Source organism: Bos javanicus, chromosome 17 (genome assembly GCF_032452875.1).
Source record: "Bos javanicus breed banteng chromosome 17, ARS-OSU_banteng_1.0, whole genome shotgun sequence".
Classification (NCBI taxonomy): Eukaryota; Metazoa; Chordata; class Mammalia; order Artiodactyla; family Bovidae; genus Bos; species Bos javanicus.
This window is the reverse complement of record NC_083884.1, coordinates 52,443,871-52,465,197: the sequence shown is the minus strand read 5'-3', so window position 1 is coordinate 52,465,197 and position 21,327 is coordinate 52,443,871. Positions and strand designations below refer to the sequence as shown.

Sequence of the window (21,327 nt, the reverse complement as noted above, 5' to 3'; positions counted from 1 at the left end):
AGATGTTTTTAATGACTTCCCAAATTTGAGAAAAATTGACTTAAGAGAAATCAAGATTCTGTTGAATCAAAATGTCTTCAGTAGAAATTATTGCAATGAACAAGAAATTTTGCCTTCAGACCCGGTAAAGTTAGGGCATTATAATGACCAAGTTTTTTTTAATGTCATTTTGGATCAATAAGAACCAAATATGTGGACATTTATTTATTTTTTGGCCACAGCATGAAGCATGTGGGATCTTAGTTCCCCGACCAGGAATTGAACCCACACCTTCTGCATTGGAAGCATAGAGTCTTAACCACTGGACCCCCAGAGAAGTCCCATGTCCAAGATTTTTAAGGTTGTTATTAAAGTGAAAAGGCAATTCTAATTTTTTTTTGAGATTATACTAATCTCTCTCTCTCCAACAATACATTTGTAGACTCAAGTTTGGGACATCTGCTTTAAGTTACATCAGAGGAAAATGGATCAGAGTTTGGAGGAACGTGATCTTATGTAATTTAGGTGGCCCAGGGTGCGTTGCCTGACAACAGGGACCAGAGTGGCTGCACCGTTTCCCTACCCTGAGGCCCTCTGTGGTCCCAACGTGCTCTACCATTCCTCTGGCCACTGTCCTTGCTCCTGCATGCCCCTCCACCCTTGTCACTTTATGACACTTGCTCTACAGACATATCAGACCCTGGGACACCAAATGCATCCCTATCTGCCTGAAATTGTCCTTTTTTTCTCCTTCACCTGAAAACTCCTATCCATCCTTCAAGGCCCCACAGAGCCTCACTGGGCGATCCAGGAACCAAATTCAGCCTGGGCTGTGAGGACTCTGTTATGGGCCCCTCTGAGGCCACGCCACCTGCTTTTTCCCTGGACCTTAGTGTTGCTGGTGGTCAGAGGATTATGCAAAGTGGGTCCTGTTAAACATTTGAGGATTCCAGTGAAGGTTCTAGATGGATTTCTATTCATTAGTTCTGAAACATTTTAGGACTGAGCTTACTACTGCCATGGGAGACACATTGAACCTGCAGTGCATTTGGGTTTCTAGAAGCTGTGTTTTTAAGAGCAGGCCTGTCTCTCATCTCCAGGAGATGCTCTAGGACTCACATGAGACATTGAGGCATGGATGACGGTGGTCTCAGTGCAGACTTGGGAGATAAGACAGCGGCCTCCATCCTTCGGGGAGCATCAGCTACCTGCTGGGCTGCCCTCCTGTCAGAGGCAGCCTGGGCCTCATAAAAATAAGAATTCTGTTTTCTGTCTGTCTGATGGGCCATTAAAAGAAACAAAACAGTAAAAATCTTAGTAGAGAGGAAAGTTGAGAAAGTTGAAATTCACTGTAGGCTAAAGAGACTCAAAATATAGAGAGTTCTGTACTTTGTCAGTCCATGGAGCACCTGGAGGACAAAGGCTGGTTTCTTAAAAAAAAAAAAAAAAAAAATATATATATATATATACACACACACACACATTTATATATTGATTTGGCCATGCCAGGTCTTAGTTGTGGCACACAGGATCTTTAGTTGTGTCATATGAACTCTTAGTTGTAGCTTCCTGGATCTAGTTCCCTGACCACGGATCGAACCCCAGGCTCCCTCCATTGGGAGCTTAGCCACTGGACCACCAGGGAAGTTCCAAGGCTGGTTTCTCAAAGGATGCTGAGGTGGGATTCCGGTGGCAAAGGTCTGGGTGACACCCGGGCAGCCAGATGGGGATAAAGGTGGGAATGGGAAGAGAAGTGACAATTAACATGAATGAAAATCCCACATTGTACAAAGTGATGGGCTATCCACGAAAACGAGTAGCCACATGGCTCCCCAGGCCACCTTTCCCCTGGCAGGCTGGCCGGCAGCATAACCCTTCCTTCCTTTGCTCTTGTCCCCTAGTTTGAAGGGCAAGAGATCTCCCTGGACTCCAGAATGGGCATCTTCATCACCATGAACCCTGGCTACGCGGGCCGCACGGAGCTGCCCGAGTCGGTGAAGGCTCTCTTCCGGCCGGTGGTGGTGATCGTGCCGGACCTGCAGCAGATCTGCGAGATCATGTTGTTCTCCGAGGGCTTCCTCTGGGCCAAGGTGAGGCCCCCCCAGTTCCCCGTGGGCCTGAACCCCATCTGAGTCTGCGCTCAGACTGGGGCCTGGGCCATTTTTGTTCTGTGTGACTCTTCAAATAGTTTTGCTTGGTCTTGCTCCCTCCTTTTTTATTTATTTATTAAACAATGAATGATAGATGCTTTGGGAATGGTTAATTTTTTTTATATTCATTTTATCTATTAGGCTGCACTGGGTTTTAGTTGTGGCATATGGGATTCCAGTTCCTTGGCTAGGAATTGAACCTGGGCCCCCTGCACTGGGAGTGTGGAGTCTTAGCCACTGGACCACTGGGGAAGTCCTCTCCCTCCCTTTTTAAAATGACAACTTTAATTGGAACCATTTGACTCACAGGAGGTGGGGACAGGAGTCCAGAGAGTTCCAGGGACCCCTCATCCAGCTTCCTGCAGCGATACCCTCAAATCTGGGAAAATTACGTGGACACAATGCTATTAACTCACGTATGGGCTTTATTTGCGTTTCACCAGGTTTCACCTTCTCTCTCTCTCTCTCTGGTGTGTGTGTCTAGTTCTGTGACATTTAATCCCACGTATAGAACAACCGGAGCCACAATCTTGACACAGAACTGTCCCATTATCACAGAGAAACTCCTATGTCACCCCTTAATGGTGGCACCCTGCCCCCTACTCTAACTCACAACTGCCAGTCATTCTCTATCACTACAGTTGCATCACTTCTAGAATGTTCTATGCATGAAATTATACAGCGTGTAACCCTTTGAGGTGGGCTTTTTTCACTAAGCCTCATGCCCTATGTGGCTTTAAAAGTATATTGCTATATTTAAAATGGATAACCTACTGTACAGCATGGGGAACTCAGCTCAATGTGATGTGGCAGCCTGGGATGGGAGGGGAGTTTGGGGGAGATTGGAGACATGTGTATGTATATCTGAGTCCCTTTGCCTTCCACCTGAAACTGTCACAATGTTGTTGGCTATACTCCAATATAAAAATTAAAAGTTCAAAAAAATAAAGTAAGCTATGAGCAAAACAACAACAACAACAACAACAACTTTTCTTAACAAAAGCAAAAATATTTAGGGATAAATGCCTTTATCATGTCTTAAAATGTATATTAAAAAATTGTACACATACATTTCCACAGAAGGTTCTGGAAAAGGTGCAAAATAGCAAATATTTTTAAAATAAAGGATTGTTAGGTTGCTTCCCTGCAATGTTTTGGTGAAAGCCCTTATTGACAGTCCTCTTGTCTAGGTTTTGAGCCAGAGACGAGAGAGCTCTGGTTCTCGGTTTTCATGCGCAAGCTCCCCATGCCATCCCTAGGGACAAAGCAGGTTTTGAATCCTTGATGTAGACCAGGTGAATGACTCGTCCTCAAAAATTTACAAGAAAACTTGTAATTACACGAAACAAGAAAATTTACAAGAAAACTTTAATAACACGTTTAGTTCAAAGGAAGCCAGTTTCTGAGTATAATCGCCATGATTTTAAAACATTGGATGAATTCTGTTCTTCAAGGTGGTTAAGATTTTCCTTGGCACTCAAGGACTGTCATCCAACTTTGCTAAGGCTGGTGTACTTTGCAGTTAGATCCTGGGTTTGTCACTGTGAAAAATGAAGGCCCCATCCTGGTATTTGTTTCAGGCAAGAGCATCTTGCCTGTATCTGTTTGTAGAGCAGCTTCATCTGAACATCTTTATGTCACTTTTCTTTGTGTCATAATGTTCCAGTGTTTTCAGGGTATTTCCTTCATGTATTTTTTCAATATCTTTTATCACAAAAGACTCTGGCCAAAAAGATGACCGTCCTGTATAAGCTGGCCCGGGAACAGCTCTCCAAGCAACATCATTATGATTTTGGACTCAGAGCCCTGAAATCGGTATTGGTGATGGCTGGTGAGCTGAAGAGAGGCTCTTCTGAGCTTCGGGAGGTAGGGGCCACGTGCACTAAGCTCTCTGGGTTTTTATTTGGTTCACGGGTATCGAACGAATGCTGGGATGGAAGTGCCAGGGAGCACAGGTCAATCAAGAAAAAGCTTTCCTTTTTTAAATATAGTTTTATTTGTTTAAGTCTTTCTTTCTTTTTTTTTTTTAAACTTTAGTTTTGGCCGTGCTGGGCTTCATTGCTGTACGGGCTTTTTCTCTAGGCACAGCAAGTGGGGGCTACTCTCTAGTTGCGGTGTTGGGGTTCTCATTGCAGTGGCTTCTTTTCTTGGGGAGCATGCGCCCTAGGGCATGCAGGCTTCAGTAGTTGCGCCTCCCAGGCTCTAGAGCACAGGCCAATAGTTGTGGCACATAGGTCTAATTGCTCCATGTCAAGTGGGATCCTGGACCAGGAATTGAACCCATGTCTCCTGCATTGGCAGGTGGATTCTTTACCACTGAGCTACCAGGGAAGCCCAAGAAAAAGCTTCATGCTTAGCTGTCACTTCGTTTACCTGGCTGGCCTTCATTTGGTCTCTCCTTCATTATATTGTTTTCTTCTAATCTGACTTATTATTGGCAAGTTCATTGTCTTCACAACACCAATGTTTGTAACACTTCAATGATAATAATCGATCTACAATTGCAGGGTGGTGAGATGGAGGGGTGGGGATGAACAAAATTCTCAAGAAAGCATGAACATGAGTTTTTTTCCTCTTTGCAATAAAAGCCAGAGGAACAGTCATGTTTCTTTCACATGGGGCTTCCTCCAAAACAGAGCTCAATAGATGCTGCTCTGTGGGCAACAGACTCATGTGTTTCTCCAGAAACTCTACTTGCAGTGCTCTATGTTTTATATTTCATATAAGGTTTCATTGTCTATTTCATAGGACCATTTCTAGACTAGCCCTGGGGTCTTCTGGAAACATCTCTGAAGACATGTGTTTCATTCCATGCAGGATGTGGTGTTGATGAGGGCCCTTCGAGACATGAACCTGCCCAAGTTTGTGTTTGAAGACGTGCCTCTCTTCCTTGGTTTGATCTCCGATCTGTTCCCTGGACTGGATTGCCCTCGGGTTCGCTACCCTGATTTCAATGATGCCGTGGAACAGGTGCTTCAGGAAAATGGCTACATCATCTTACCTGTCCAGGTAAAGTGGTGCTGAAGAGGAGAGTTCACTGACTTTCTCTGGGTCCTTTCCATTTATTTTTCATTTAAAAAAATTGTAAAATGCACATAAAATTTCCTGTCTTAACCACTCCCCACCCCTACCCCCATTTTTTATTGTGATAAAGTACATACAACATAAGATTTACCATCTGATCTTACATCTTATCCATTTTTAGTGATGTTAGGTATATTCATGTTGTTGTAAAACAGATCTCCAGAACTTTTGCATTTTGCAAAAGAGAAACTCTATTCCCATTAAATAATAACTCTTATTTCCCTCCCTCGGCCCCTGGTAACCTCCACTCTCTTTGACTCCTCTGGGAATCTTATATACGTGGAATCATACAGTGTTTGTCCTTTTGTGTTTGGCTGATTTTTCTCAGCATCATGTTCTCAAGGTTCATCCACATTGTAGCATGTGTCAGAATTCCCTTCCTTTTTAAGGCCGAGCAATATTCCATTGTATGTATATATCACCTTCCAACTGGCGTAATGTGATCAGATAAGTATTTTTTTGGGGGGGGTTCGATCATCTAAGGTTTTCTTCCTCCCCTACCTTTTTACCCCAGAGTCATACTTACAAAAAAATTAAATTAGATATTACAAATGGAATTTTGATCACCTGAACCCTGTGAGGTTGTATATGTTGTCTGTAGGCCATAAATTATTGCCCAAGTGTTCTGCTGAGGGTGTCAACTCCCCAAGCTGCAGGGTCAGAATGACTGCCTCTGGATGGGCCACCTTGGGGCATCAGGCTGCCCAGAAGTCTCAGGCAGGGGCATTGGGTACCAACCACAGATGAGAGAGCCCTCTGCAATTTTCCTGGCCTTGGTGGTTTCCTCTATAGGGAGTTGTTTGAAGAGATGTGTTTTTTGGTTGGAAATGTAAAATGTTGTAGCCACTTCAGAAAAGTCTGATGGTTCCTCAAAAAGTGAAACAGCGTTACCTTGCATGCATGCATGCTAAGTCGCTTCAGTCATGTCTGACTCTTTGCAGCCCCATGGACTGTAGTCTGTCAGGCTCCTCTGTCCATGGGATTCTCCAGGCAAGAATACTGGAGTGGGTTGTCATGCCCTCCTCCGGGGGGTCTTCCCAACCCAGGGGTCAAACCAGGTCTTCTTACATCTCCTACATTGGCAGGAAAGTTCTTTACCACTGGTGCCACCTGAGAAGCCCAGAGTTACCATATGATACAGCAATTTTATTCCTAGGTATAAACCCAAGAGAAATGAGAGCATATTTATCCACATGAAAACTTGTCCACAAATGTTCATAACAGTGTTATTCATAATAGCCAACAAGTGGAAATCATACAACAGACGAAGAGATAAACATAGTGTCATCCATCCATATAATGGAATATTATTTGGCCGTAAAAAGAATGAAGCACTGACACAGGCTACGCTGACGATAGTGTATAGCACGATACTAAGTGAAAGAAGCCAGACACCCAAGACTACATACTGCACGATTCCGTTTCTATATTCCATTTATATTGAGAATGGGCAAAGCCATAGAGACAGAAAGCGGGCGCTTGGAGCTGGGGGCAATGGGCTTGGTAGACATGACTAATGAGCACGCGGGTTTTATTGGGAGACTGATGAAAATGTTCTAAAATTGAATGTCATAATGGTTTCACAAACTTTCAAATGTATTAAAGCCACTAAATTGCTGAAACACTTTAAATGGGTGAACTGTATAGTATGCAAATTCTAGCTCAATAAACCTGTTTTTAACAAGAAGGTATGTTTTAACCCAGCTAATGTTTGTCCCACAGGTGGATAAGGTGGTTCAGATGTTCGAGACCATGTTGACTCGCCACACGACGATGGTGGTGGGGCCCACGGGAGGGGGCAAGTCCGTGGTCATTAACGCTCTGTGTCAGGCCCAGACCAAGTGAGTAATGGTGTCCATGGGGAGGGCTTGGTTGCCAGGGTGGTTTCAGGTGAGATCGTTGGTGTATTACTTGGTCCCACTTTGTTCTCTGATTTCCTGGGAGATTACATTGGTCCCAAATAGCCCCCTTTAAGCCCAGAGCATCTTTTTTTTGGGGGGGGGGCATCCCTCAGGGCTTGTGGGATCTTAGTTCCCTGACTAAAGATGGAACCCATGCCCCCTGCAGTGGAAATGTGGAGTCCTAACCACTGGACTACCAGTGAAGTCCCCAAACCAGAGCATCTTAACTTGTTTCATTGCTGATTTAGTTGATATATTTTAGAAGGCAAAACAGTGAGCCTTTTGTCCATCAGGCTGTAAATAGGTTTATTTATAAAATGATTATTTCACCAGCTATCTTATAAAGATGTTTTGAAAATTAGCTTGGGTTGTATTTTCTTGACGTTCAGATTCCTTTAAAGCCAGCCAGGACCCACACCATTATGCAACACTATTATGGTATCAGAGTGGCCAAAAAGAAAGTCACCTCCCTAAATGCCTTGTCATCGCCAGCCTTGCAAGGGCTGTATCTCTTGAAGGAAAAAGTGACCTCACACTCCTAGGATAGAATGTCACAAAGACCTGTGGTGAATCAACCAATACTCCTATACTGGAAATGAGTTTTCTGATTCTCACTTTTCTCCTAAGCAGTCACTTCCCAGGTAGCGCTAGTGGTACAGAACCCATCTGTCAATGCAGGAGACATAAGAGACTCGGGTTTGTTCCCTGGGTCAGAAAGATCCCCTGGAGAAGGACGTAGCAACTCACTCCAGTACTCTTGCCTGGAGAATCCCATGGACAGAGCCTGGTGGGCTGTAGTCCATAAGGTTGCAAAGAGTCTGACACAATTGAAGCGATTTAGCACACATGCAATCACTACATTGCAGAAAGATTTCAATACATGCTGATATTCCAGCAAAAATCTAAATCAAGCCTTATAATTGTTGTGACTTTACCAGTTCTAGATAGTCTATAACATCTTTTATAGTTTATAAAACTTTATAAAATGAGTGTGTCATTTCTTCATATTCCTTCTTGTATTTTTCATGAGAAAACCATTGGACCATGGCTTACTGATTGTAAGGATTTTATTCCATAGCCATCCTGTATTTATTCTTTAATTCATTGTTAGATCGGTTATGAAACTATTATATATAGATGTGAGTATCAGTATGCCATTATTATTTTCATTTACTTTGTTAATTATGAACTATGGTTCATGTGAACTTTAGTTTTCTGTGGATGAATTAATCCCCCAGCACCATGGGAGTTTACAGGCATTGTAGTGGGAAATACGCCTACATACCCCTACATATAAGTCTAAGTGATTTATAAAAAAAGCAACTCAGGGTCTTCCCTGGTGTTTCAAAGGCTTAGACTCCAAGCTGCCAATGCAGGGGGCCTAGGTTCGATCCCTGGGCAGGGAACTAGATCCTCCATGCCTCAACTAAAAGAACCCATGTGCTGCAACCAAGACCTGGCGCAGCCAAATAAGTATCTAAAAAATAACAACGCAGAGTGGATGTCATTCTATTAACACAAGGCAGTGAACATCATGAGTTCAGAGGTTTTATGTTACCCTGATGACTGTTACCTCTTATACAGTAGTTGTGAAATATTTACATAAATGTGCCATATGCATGAATATGTAAATACACAGAGATGAAATACACATGAAGGTGAGCATCTGTTGCTCCCCAAAATCAAAGCCGTGTTATCAGTTCAGACCTCGCTTATATTGGGGCCACATGTCTGGTGAAAGGTGGTTCCCTTGCCTTTGTTAGTCGCTCAGTCACGTCTGACTCTTTTCGACCCCATTGACTGTGGTCCACCAGGCTCCCCTGTCCATGGAATTCTCCAGGCAAGAATACTGGAGTGGGTTGCCATTCCCTTCTCCAGGGGATCTTCCCCATCCAGGGATTGAACTCGGGTCTCCTGCATTCACAGGCAGATTGTTTACCATCTGAGCCAATAGGAAAGCCCTCCCTTGAGTTTAGTAAAAACCATTAACAGAGAATGGGAAGCCCAGAGCAGGGTTTGGATGGTTTGCATGTTAAATTTTGGATCGGATCCAAAATCTAACCCCCTACATGAGTGGCCTGGATTGTTCTAATGTGTTGAGTCTACCTGAGTCCTGGCTGAGGCTTTTCATTCTATGTAGGCTTGGGCTGGTGACAAAGCTGTATATCCTGAACCCCAAGGCTATGAGTGTCATAGAGCTGTATGGCATCCTGGATCCCACCACCCGAGACTGGACTGATGGGGTGCTGTCCAACATCTTCCGGGAGATCAACAAGCCCACAGATAAGAAGGAGCGGAAGTGAGTATCTGTGTAAGGAGGGAAGAGCCTGGGTGGATTTGTAATGAATTAACCAAAACTTACAAGTAAACAGCTGATGTGTAGTATTGTAGTTTCATGCTTGGAGGCAGGCAGACTCAGGAGGCTCTGCTCGTGAAGCTCTAGGTACCACTTCAGCACTGTTTCTGTCTTATGTAATTTCTTCTCCTTGACTGTGTTGGTCCCCAGCTTACCACAGAGGAAGCTGAGGTCCAGGGAAGAGGAGGGAAGAGCTTGCCTCAAGGCCAGGGATGTGAGCTTGGGACATGATGGTTATTTTATTAGGTCAAATCTCTGGACCAAGTAGGGTGTTCTGTCTCACGTTCTGGTTAGAAAACCCTGGGAAAAGATGTTCAACATGAATGGGGAGGTTACACCAAGTTGTGTTAATGGGAAGCCTTCCAGGTGCTATGGCTCACTTTTTTCTGGTTGCCACAGGTATATTTTATTCGATGGTGATGTGGATGCTTTGTGGGTGGAGAACATGAATTCTGTGATGGATGACAACAAGCTGTTGACCCTGGCCAATGGCGAGCGCATTCGGCTTCAAGCACACTGTGCCCTGCTCTTCGAGGCAAGTAGTGATGAAGAATAATTTCAAATAGAAGCCTTTCTTTGATTTACAATTTAAAGTGCTTATTTTTAAAAATTTATTTTATTGAAGTATAGTTGATTTGCAATGTTGTACTGATTTCTGCTGTATAGCAGAGTGGTTCAGTTATGCATTTATATGCATTCTTTTTCATATTATCTTGCATTATGGTCTGAATATAGTTCCCCACCCTACACAGTAGGACCTTGCTGCTTATCCATTCTGTATATAATAGTCTGCATCTGCTGACCCCGGCTCTCAGTCCTTCCCTCTCCCTACCCGATCCTCCTTGGCACCCAGAAGCCTATTCTCAGTCTGTTTCTGTTTCATAAATAAATTACTTGTGTCATATTTTAGACTCCACGTATAACTGATATCATATGGTATTCATCTTTCTCTTTCTGACGTATTTCATTTAGTATGATAATCTTTAGGGCCATCCATGTTGCTGCAGATGGCATTATTTCATTCTTTTTATGGCTGAGTCATATTCCATTGTATGTATGTACCACATCTTCTTTATCCATTCACCTGTTGATGGAAATTGGCATTGTAAATAGTGTTGCAGTGAACACTGGGGTGCATATATCTTTTTGAATTGTAGTTTTGTCCAGATATATTCCCAGGAGTGGGACTGCTATAGATAACACTGAGTTTGTTCATTTCTCCAGGTTGGGGATTTACAGTATGCCTCCCCTGCGACTGTGTCTCGATGTGGAATGGTTTATGTGGATCCTAAAAACTTGAAATATCAACCATACTGGAAAAAATGGGTTAATCAAATACCAAACAAGGTGAAAATTATTTCCAAAATGAACTGACAATCAGTATTGGTGGCTAATTGTATAAACATAACTCAGAGGGATGTTTGTTACTGAAGGCCATGGCCTGGACCTTGACCTGCCTGTGATCTTGAGCACTAAATGTTATCAGTAAGTTGGGTGACAGCATGGAAGACACCCTTATTAGATTTCCAGAAAATTCATAGCAGGTGGGCTAGATAAGTGATTTTGATAGTCTAGACCAGGGGGTGACAAATTTTTTTCTGTGAAAGAGAGTAAATATTTTAGGCTTTGGGGGCCATGTGGTTTCTTTTGCAACGACTCAACCCCACCATTATGGTATGAAAGCAGCCATAGTACATGAATGGGCATTGCTATGTACCAATAAAACTTTATTTACAAAACAGGTGGCAGGCCAGATTTGGCTTATGGACTGTAGTTGGCAGCCCCTCATCCAGCCAAGTCCAGTGGTCGAGAGACTTGTCTCTAGGAGGTGTCTGGCTCCTCCTGTCTTACTCAGTTGGATGAAAACAATGTGTGAAGGACCCAGTTTGTCACAGAATTGAGACTCAGTGGTTTCAGCTGATCTCAAACACTGTGATATGTCATAAAGCTGCTCAGAAATGTGTACCTGTCTTTTTTTTTTTTTCTCCAGTGGGTCTTCATTGCTGCTCATGGGCTTTCTCTAGTTGCAGTGAGTGAGGGCTACTCTCTAGTTGCAGTGCAAGGGCTTCTCATTGTGGTGGCTTCTCTTGTGTGGAGCATGGGCTCTAGGGCGCACGGTTTTCACAGTTGCAACTCGTGGGCTCTCGAGCACAGACTCAGTAGTTGTAGTGCACAGGCTTAGTTGCCCTGAGGCATGTGGGATCTTAGTTCCCCAACCAGGGATTGAACCTGCATCCCCTGCACTGGCAGGCAGATTCTTAACCACTGGACCACCAGGGAAGTGCCATGTATTGTCTTAATGGTAGACTTCATTGAAAGATTCAGAGGCAAACGTGACAGTCATGTGAAGGCTGTGGCTAGATCACACCCAGGACATCGTGACCATACAGGATGCAGCTCTAGAAGGACAACTGCTGCTGCTGCTGCTAAGTCGCTTCAGTCGTGTCCGACTCTGTGCGACCCCATGGACGGCAGCCCACCAGGCTCCCCCGTCCCTGGGATTCTCCAGGCAAGAACACTGGAGTGGGTTGCCATTTCCTTCTCCAATGCATGAAAGTGAAAAGTGAAAGTGAAGTCGCTCAGTCGTGTCCGACTCCCAGTGACCCCATGGACTGCAGCCTACCAGGCTCCTCTGTCCATGGGATTTTCCAGGCAAGAGTACTGGAGTGGGGTGCCATTGCCTTCTCCCAGAAGGACCACTAGGCCAATGGAAAATTGGAAGCTAGGACGCAATTACCCCAGAGAAGAGAGGAGCAAGGGGAACATGTTAGGACCATTTGAGGCACACTGTCATATGGGAGGGTCTTCCTAGGTGGCGCTAGTGGTAAAGAACCCACCTGCCAAGGCCAGAGACACAAAAGATCCCTGGGTCAGGGAGATCCTCTGGAGGAGGCCATGGCGACCCACTCCAGTATTCTTGCCTGGAGAATCCCATGGACAGAGGAGCCTAGTGGGCTACAGACCATTAGGTCGCAAAGAGTCAGACACGACTGAAGAGACTTGGCATTCATGCATGTCATATGGGTGATGATGCCCATACAAGCGCTTGTGATCATCAATGCCTCTATATGGAGAGGGACCTTCCATTGCTTTATACTCTTTGTTCAATGGCTGTGGCTATGTCACTTAAATTCTTAGATAATCAGCTCTTTGCCTATCAGATGGGACCTTTTATAGCACCTCCCTCCCAGGTGGTGGGATAGATTCTATGGCAGGTTTTGTGATGAAACAGAAGCATATTATAAAGGATAAATTTTTCTACAAATATGTAGGTGAGTTATCAGAGTTTACTCACCTGCTCAATTTCTCATTCATGAGAAAATGTTTCTCATCCCCTCTTTTTACAAGCACAGCTTCCCATGAACTTCTGTTTGAATAAAGGAACCCTTGGGAGTTCCCCAGCAGTCCAGTGGTTAGGACCCAGCACTTTCCCTGCTGAGGGCCCAGGTAGGATCCTTGGTCAGTGAACTAAGATCCTGCAAGCAGCATAGCACAGTCAAAATAATAACAATAATAATAATAATATAATCTGTGATAGAAGAAGCAGACTGAAAATTAAATAGAGGAACCCTTGAGAATGCTTTGAAAGTCTGCTTTTTTATAGATGGAGCAAGGTTATTTAGAGAGCCTGTTTGAGAAATATGTACCATACCTCATTGATGTGATAGTGGAAGGAATAGTGGATGGAAGACAAGGAGAGAAGCTGAAGACAATAGTTCCGCAGACAGACCTGAATATGGTAAGAAACTATCTTTGTTAGCAAAAATAAATTCTTCCTAAAGAGCTTTCAAAAGGGAAGCAAAGACGTCAGATGGGTAAGATCTAACCTTGCCGGTTACTGACAAGGGAGACTCAATACTTCTTTTTGTGACCATGAGCAAGACAAGATACTGGGCTCCATCTGCCCAAACCAATATAGTGGGCCATATAATTCCCATCGTTCTGAGATCTGGGGTCCCAGGGTTTGTGACCAGAACTGACTCTTGTGGGGTTGTGTGGAATATATGGGCTGACCCAGGTATTTTCCTGTGAACCAGGTAACCCAGTTAGCCAAGATGCTGGATTCGTTACTAGAGGGAGAAATCGAGGAGCCCGATCTTCTGGAGTGCTACTTCTTAGAGGCTCTGTACTGTTCTCTGGGCTCCTGCCTCCTTGAGGATGGAAGGGCTAAATTTGATGAATGTATTAAGCGCATTGCTTCTTTGCCTACTGCTGATACAGAAGGGATATGGGCCAGTCCTGGGGAACTGCCAGGTAGGAACCAAACGTAACCTGTTTTTTTTTGCTCAGAATGCTTTTGGCTAGGTTTTTAGAGGACATGACCTTGCTTTTCCACATCTGTGCCTGTGTGGGTTTCCTAGATTGTTTGCTTCTGTAGAAGAATGTACAGAGCATCTAGTGGAGCCCTCAGGAGAAGTTCAAATGCATTAACTTCAATATCAGAGGTCTGGGTCTTAGTTGCAGCACATGGGACCTTGAGCTGAAATCTTGATGCCACTTAGTTGTGGCATGTGGGATCCAGTTCCCTGACCAGGGATTGAACCTGGGCCCCTTGCATTGGGAGTACAGAGCCTTAGCCACTGGACCAGTGGGGAAGTTCTAGTTCCTTTGGGTGGCCTTTGTTGATGAATCTAACCTTTCCCCACCTAGCTTAGGTGCTTGCTTCATTCACTCTGTTTAAGCTCTGTAAAATTTTCATATTGTGCTTGTCTTAATTTCTTCTCCTTTTAGATTCTCTGTTTTTTTTCCTCTAAAATTCCACAGCTAATTCATCTGCTATATTCCTGAGACTTTGCACAGCAGATAATCACATGTGGATCCATAGGTCGTTTGTAGGAAATCATTATATTAAGGTTTAAGTGTTTGCATGAAAAAATGTGCATCCTCAAAGAACCATATATGGTGAAAAGGCTGCATTCTCCAAGAACTATAGATAACACTAGGATCCTTCTTCGTCTGTCTCTTAATGACACTTGAATATGATTGGCAGGGAGACCCAGGTTTTATTCTGTAATCATTACCTGGGCTGTTGTTTTTAAAGCTCAAAGTAAAATGATCATAGGTCTTTCTTCTAGAGAGTCATTGAGCAAATAAAAGATGTTTTAAAAGTCTGTGGTCCTTGCTGGGCATACACACCGAGGAAACCAGAATTGAAAGAGACACATGTACCCCAGTGTTCATTGCAGCACTGTTTACAATAGCTAGGACATGGAAGCAACCTAGATGTCCATCGGCAGATGAATGGAAAAGAAAGTTGTGGTATATATACACAGTGGAATATTACTCAGCCATTAAAAAGAATGCATTTGGATCACTTCTAATGAGGTGGATGAAACTGGGGCCTATTATACAGAGTGAAGTAAGTCAGAAAGAAAAGCACCAATACAGTATATTAATACATACATATGGAATTTAGAAAGATAGTAATGACAACCCTATACGTGAGACAGCAAAAGAGACCCAGATATAAAGAACAGACTTTTGGGACTCTGTGGGAGAAGGTGAGGGTGGGATGATTTGAGAAAATAGCATTGAAACATGTATATTACCATATGTGAAATAGATGACCAGTCCAAGTTCAATGCATGAAACAGGGCACTCAAAGCCAGTGCACTGGGACAACCCAGAGGGATGGGATGGGGAGGGAGGGGGAGGGGGGTTCAGGATGGGGGACACATGTACATCTGTGGCTGATTCATGTCAGTGTATGGCCAAAAGCACCACAATGTTGAAAAGTAATTAGCCTCCAGTTAAAATAAATTAATGAATTTAAAAAGTCTGTGGTCTTGGGACTTCCCTGGTGGCCCAATGCCTAAGATACCATGCTCCCAACGCAGGGGACCTGGGTTCAATCCCTGGTCAGGGAACTAGATCCCACGTACCGCAACTCAGAGTTCGCATGCAGCAACTGAAGATTCTGCATGCTGCTACTAAGACCTGGAGAAGCCAAGTAAATACATAAATATATATATATAAAGTCTGGGGTCCTTTGGGGCTAGTTTTCTTGTACTTTTTCAGAACCCCGAGTCCCCTTTCTGGGGGGAGCTTCCCAGTTGTGCCCACCGTGCTGGCTACCTGCCCCTGCAACCCTCACCCCTCACAGAGACGATGCTGATCCCAGCCTGGTCTTTCTCCCTTCGTTTGCCCTCAGCTTGAGAACTTGAAGACAACCTGTAGGCAACCCACTTCCAAATGCCTTCTGCATTCAAGTCCAGCCTCTGGGTCCCTTGACCTCTTCCTAGCCCATTGCACTCAATACTGCTCTGTCTACATCATAGTTACACCTTCCACCCCCCACCCATCGTCAGCTTGTGACTCCTGCCGCATGTGTTCTCAGCTGGCCTCATGGGGACTATCCGCTGCCCTTCCCTGTCTTCCTACCACCTTCTGAACCTTCTAAATCCTTTTCTGCTGCCCTGTTGCTTCAGTCTCTCTTGCCTAAGTTTCCTGGCCCTCTTGCCTAGTCTGAGATAACCCAAGCATGCCTTCTCTGCCTCCCCAGGGTTTGAACGGTACTGAGAAAATCACTCTGAAGACTGAAAGTGAAAGTGTTAGTTGCTCAGTTGTGTCTGACTCTTTGTGACCCTATAGACTGTAGCCAGGCTCCTCTGTCCATGGGGTTCTCCAGGCAAGAATCCTGGAGTGGGTTGCCATTCCCTTCTCCAAGGGTTCTTCTCAACCCAGGGATCAAACTCCTGGCACCTCCATAAATTCAGTCTTAAACTTGAACTCCCTCTCCTATCCCCACGGGGTAATTCATTTCCCTTTTCTCCAAATCTCCACTGGGCCCTCGCCCCCATCTCTGCACATGACCTCCCTCCTTCCTTGAACAGGAAAAACCCACACTGTCAGATAGGAATTTTTCCAGCCCCCATCTTCTCCTGCCTCCTTTCTCAGGGACGGGGAGACCCTCCTCTTGGCCAAGCTGAACCTGCCCTGAGCTTTGAGATCTGCCGCCTCCCACCTCCTCAGGCTCCTGTCTTCACCGCTTTTCTCCTCTGTCTTTTATATTTTCCATCTGTCCATCTCTACCAACCCCATCCCACTGGCTCTTTGACATGTTCTAGTAAAGCCTTCCTAATCCTAGCCCCTTCTAGAGATGTCTCTCTGCCTCTTCCCTTTTAAATTATTTGGCTGCACTGGGTCTTAATTGTAGCAGGATCTTTAGTTACGGTGTGTAGGATCTAGTTCCCCAACCAGGGATCGAACCCAGACCCCCTGCATTGGGAGCTCAGATTCTCAGCCACTGGACCACCAGGGAAGTCCCTGCCTCTTCCCTTTTAAAGCCACATGTCCTGAAAGACTGTCCTTGAGCTACTTTCTCCTTCATCCCACTACTTCTCACCCGTCCGCCTCCCCCCTCCCTTCTGCACATCTCCACCCAAACCGCTCCCAGCCAGCGCCTGCTACTTTCTCCTTCATCCCACCACTTCTCACCCGTCCACCTCCCACCTCCCTTCTGCACATCTCCACCCAAACCGCTCCCAGCTGGCGCCTGCAATGCCTCCTTGTTGCCGGATCTGAGAGCCTCTTCTGGTCTTTGCCTCCCTGACCTTGCCCCAGTATCAGGCACGGTGCTACTTTCTGCCTTCTTAAAAATTCTTCTTCCATCCTGCTCCATTCTGGCCATGCCTGCGCGGTTTCCTTTGTTGAGTCCCCTACCTTGGCCCCTCCCTCATATCAGGATTTGGTCCTAGACCTTCTTTTCACTCTTTGTGTCCTCACTGAGCCCTTTTCACCCTGCTCACAGCTCTGATTCCCAGGCTCTCCTTTCTAAGCCTTCTGGTTTCCCTAGTTTGGTTATATTTAAATCTATCTTTCCTTTCTTTCTTTCTTCTTTTTTCCATCCATCCATATTTATCTCTCTCTATTTACCTATCCCATTGACACAGGAGTCTGGCAGGTCCATGGGGTCACAAAGAGTTGGAATGACTAACAGTTTGGGCTTCTCTGGTGGCTCAGACTGTAAAGAATCCATCTGCAATGCAGGAGATGTGGGTTCAATCCCTGGGTCAGGAAGGTCCCCTGGAGAACAGTATGGCTACAGACTCCAGAATTTTTGCCAGAAATTTTGTCCTCCATGGACAGAGGAGCCTGGTAGGCTGCAGTCCATAGGGTTGCAAAGAATCAGACACGACTGAGTGACTAACACTTTCACTTTTCACCTATCCATCCATCCTTCCATCCATTTGTATCTGTGTATCTATGTCTATTTATATTTATTCATCCATCCATCTTTGTCCGTCTCCATCCATCTGTCTGTAGCTGTCAGTTTCTCCAATTAAGTTGCTATCCAGGGAACAAATAGCATTAGTTCGTTCCAAGCATGAGCCAGAGCTGATTCTGTATTTTCATGTCCACAATCAAAACAAAACTGACCACTTTTTATTACAGGTCAGCTTCCAACCTTGTATGACTTTCACTTTGATTCCACACAGAAGAAATGGATACCGTGGAATCAATTAGTTCCAGAGTATGTTCATTCCCGCGACAGGAAATTTGTTGACATCCTGGGTATGTGAGAAACGAAGCCTCGGTTTAAGCATATGTGGTTCTCATTCTGTGTGGAAGGGTGGAAAATCCCGTGGTCCCAGTGGAACTCTAAGTCCCACCCGAGTGCTGGTTGGGAGAAACTGAACGTGAGCCATGGGTTTTGCCAAGAGGGTGGCACTTTGGATTCCTTTTATGTGCCTCTGGACATCTGAAGATGTCTATACCCCTCAGCTCTTTTGCCTGGCAGGTGGATCCTCCATGCCAGGGAGGGTGGCAGGGCTTGAGGTGGGTAGGATGCTCCTCTGCTTCTGCTCACCTTGCACAGGCTCCCTTCTGCCCCGTAGAGCTGTCTGGGCATGGGGAGGGATGCAGGAAGAAGGGAAAGAGGAATGACTAAGGCAGCATTTTGTAAGAGATGCTGCCTTGAGAAGTAGTGTACTATGGATATTGTGTATTGAGCTGTATTTAACATGCATACCTCTGGCTATTTGGATACCATGGAGGCTCAAGATATTCCATGAAATGAATATCTGATTTTGGTTGGTATAGAGTTCTTATAGAATGAAGCATACATGTTTTCTCAGGAACCAATCAGAATTTAAAACTGTCAGTGTAGGAGTAGCCAGATTTGACTTGAAGGTTTGATACTCTCTTCAGAGGAAGCTGAAAAAAGTCAAAGTCTGTCGCTAAGTCGTGTCCTACTCTTTGAGACCCCATGGACTGTAGCTCCCATGCTGTTCTGTCCATGGGATTTCCCAGGCCCGAATACTCGAGTGGGCTGCCATTGCCTCCTCCAGGGGATCTTCCTGACCCAGGGATCGAAGCCGCGTCTCCTGGTTGGCAGGTGGATTCTTTACAACTGAGCCACCTAGGAAGCCCTCAGAGGAAGTTGTTGGTCAGGAAACAAGTCTTGATAAGTGACTTATGCAGCAGAGAACCTGGGAGTTTTCAATATCCTGAGTATAAGTCAGAATTGGATATTGAAACAGTTTGGGTTTTCTACACTCGTATGTGATGATGACACAGCTGTAGAAATGTATCAAACTCCTCAAAATATACACTTAATATTGGAATGAATTTCATGGTCTGTGAATTATACCTCCATAAAGCTATTAGAAACAATCATTAGGGGTAGTGAGCGTCTCCATTTATATGTTTTCAAGGTCACCCCTTGGGTTTTTGCTGATGCTTCTTATGGGATTTGTGGGATCCTGGGAAACTCCAGGCTGCCCAGTGTGCACCTTATTGGTGTTTCTGTGATGCTCTAATTCTTTATACGTTCTCTAGTTCATACAGTGGATACAACCCGTACTACCTGGACACTGGAGCAAATGGTAAAGATTAGGCAACCTGTTCTTTTGGTTGGTGAATCTGGTACCTCCAAGACAGCCACTACCCACAACTTCCTGAAAAACCTGAATGAAGAGACTAATGTAAGTCATTATCTGTATCTATGGACAAATAGCAAATTACCCCAACACAAAGCAGTTCATACAACAAATACTATCTCACAGTTTCTGCAGATCTGGAACCTGGGGGTGGCTTAGCTGGTTGTTCTAGCCCAGGCTCTTTCATGAGATGGCAAGTTTGACTAGGGCTGAGGTCATCTGAAGGCTTGACTATGGCTGGGGGAATCCTCTTTTGAGATGTTCGGTATCAATTCCCCACCATGTGAACCTCTCCAAGCACCCTGGTATAGTCCTTTATTTTTTCCTGAAGATTATTTATTCCTTTATCTATTTTATGGCTGCACTGGTTTTTTGTTGCTGCACACAAGCTTTCTCTACTTGTGGCAAGCAGGGGCTGCTTTCTAGTTCAGGTACATGGGCTCCCTCATTGCAGTGGCTCCTCTTGTTGTGGAACACAGGTTTTAGAATGTGCGGGCTCGGTAGTTGCAGTGCATGGGCTTAGTTGCTCCACAGCATGTGGGATCTTAGTTCCCCAACCAGGGATAGAACCTGTGTCCTTTGCATTGGCAGGCAGATTTTTTTTTCTATTTTTTTTAATTAATATTTTTTTAATTAATTTTTTTTTTACTTTACAATATTGTATTGGTTTTGCCATACATCAACATGCATCCGCCACGGGTGTACACGTGTTCCCCATCCTGAACCCCGCTCCCGCCTGCCTCCCCATACCATCCCTCTGGGTCATCCCAGTGCACCATCCCCAAGCTTCCTGTATCCTGCATTGAACCTGGACTGGCGATTCATTTCTTATATGATATTATACATGTTTTAATGCCATTCTCCCAAATCATCCCCCCCTCCCTCTCCCACAGAGTCCAAAAGACTGTTCTATACATCTGTGTCTCTTTTGCTGTCTCGCATACAGGGTTGTCATTACCATCTTTCTAAATTCCATATATATATATATATACTAATGCATATATATATATGCATTAGTATACTGTATTGGTGTTTTTCTTTCTGGCTTACTTCACTCTGTATAACCGGCTCCAGTTTCATCCACCTCATTAGAACTGATTCAAATTTATTCTTTTTAATGGCTGAGTAATACTCCATTGTGTATATGTAATATGGCTTTCTTATCCATTCATGTGCTGATGGACATCTAGGTTGCTTCCATGTCCTGGCTATTATAAACAGTGCTGCGATGAACATTGGGGTACATGTGTCTCTTTCAATTCTGGTTTCCTTGGTGTGTATGCCCAGCATTGGGATTGCTATGTCGTATGGCAGTTCTATTTCCAGTTTTCTAAGGAATCTCCATACTGTTCTCCATAGTGGCTGTACTAGTTTACATTCTCACCAACTGTAAGAGGGTTCCCTTTTCTCTACATCTTCTCCAGCATTTATTGCTTGTAGACTTTTGGATCGCAGCCATTCTGACTGGAGTGAAATGGTACCTCATTGTGGTTTTGATTTGCATTTCTCTGATAATGACTGATATTGAGCATCTTTTCATATGTTTGTTAGCCATCTGCATGTCTTCTTTGGAGAAATGTCTATTTAGTTCTTTGGCCCATTTTTTGATTGGGTCATTTATTTTTCTGGAATTGAGCTGCAGAAGTTGCTTGTATATTTTTGAGATTAGTTGTTTGTCAGTTGCTTCATGTCCTATTATTTTCTCCCATTCTGAAGGCTGTCTTTTAACCTTGCTTATAGTTTCTTTTGTTGTGCAGAAGCTTTTAATTTTAATTAGATCCCATTTGTTTATTTTTGCTTTTATTTCCAATGTTTTGGGAGGTGGGTCATAGAGGATCCTGCTGTGATGTATGTCAGAGAGTGTTTTGCCTGTGTTCTCCTCTAAGAGTTTTATAGTTTCTGGTCTTATGTTTAGATCTTTAATCCATTTTGAGTTTATTTTTGTGTATGGTATTAGAAAGTGTTCTAGTTTCATT

General features: G+C 44.3%; 1 protein-coding gene across 1 annotated transcript in view; it reads left to right on the top strand.

Moving 5' to 3' along the window:
- DNAH10 (dynein axonemal heavy chain 10) overlaps positions 1–21,327 on the top strand; it is a 156,977-nt gene that overhangs the window by 69,757 nt on the left and 65,893 nt on the right. Inside the window, exons 35-45 of the mRNA XM_061384586.1 lie at positions 1,881–2,069; positions 3,849–3,995; positions 4,947–5,138; positions 6,936–7,054; positions 9,255–9,413; positions 9,870–10,005; positions 10,695–10,817; positions 13,075–13,209; positions 13,508–13,724; positions 17,865–17,984; positions 19,251–19,396. Coding sequence (XP_061240570.1) covers positions 1,881–2,069; positions 3,849–3,995; positions 4,947–5,138; positions 6,936–7,054; positions 9,255–9,413; positions 9,870–10,005; positions 10,695–10,817; positions 13,075–13,209; positions 13,508–13,724; positions 17,865–17,984; positions 19,251–19,396 — 1,683 coding nt within the window. The remainder of the gene's footprint in view (positions 1–1,880; positions 2,070–3,848; positions 3,996–4,946; positions 5,139–6,935; positions 7,055–9,254; positions 9,414–9,869; positions 10,006–10,694; positions 10,818–13,074; positions 13,210–13,507; positions 13,725–17,864; positions 17,985–19,250; positions 19,397–21,327) is intronic.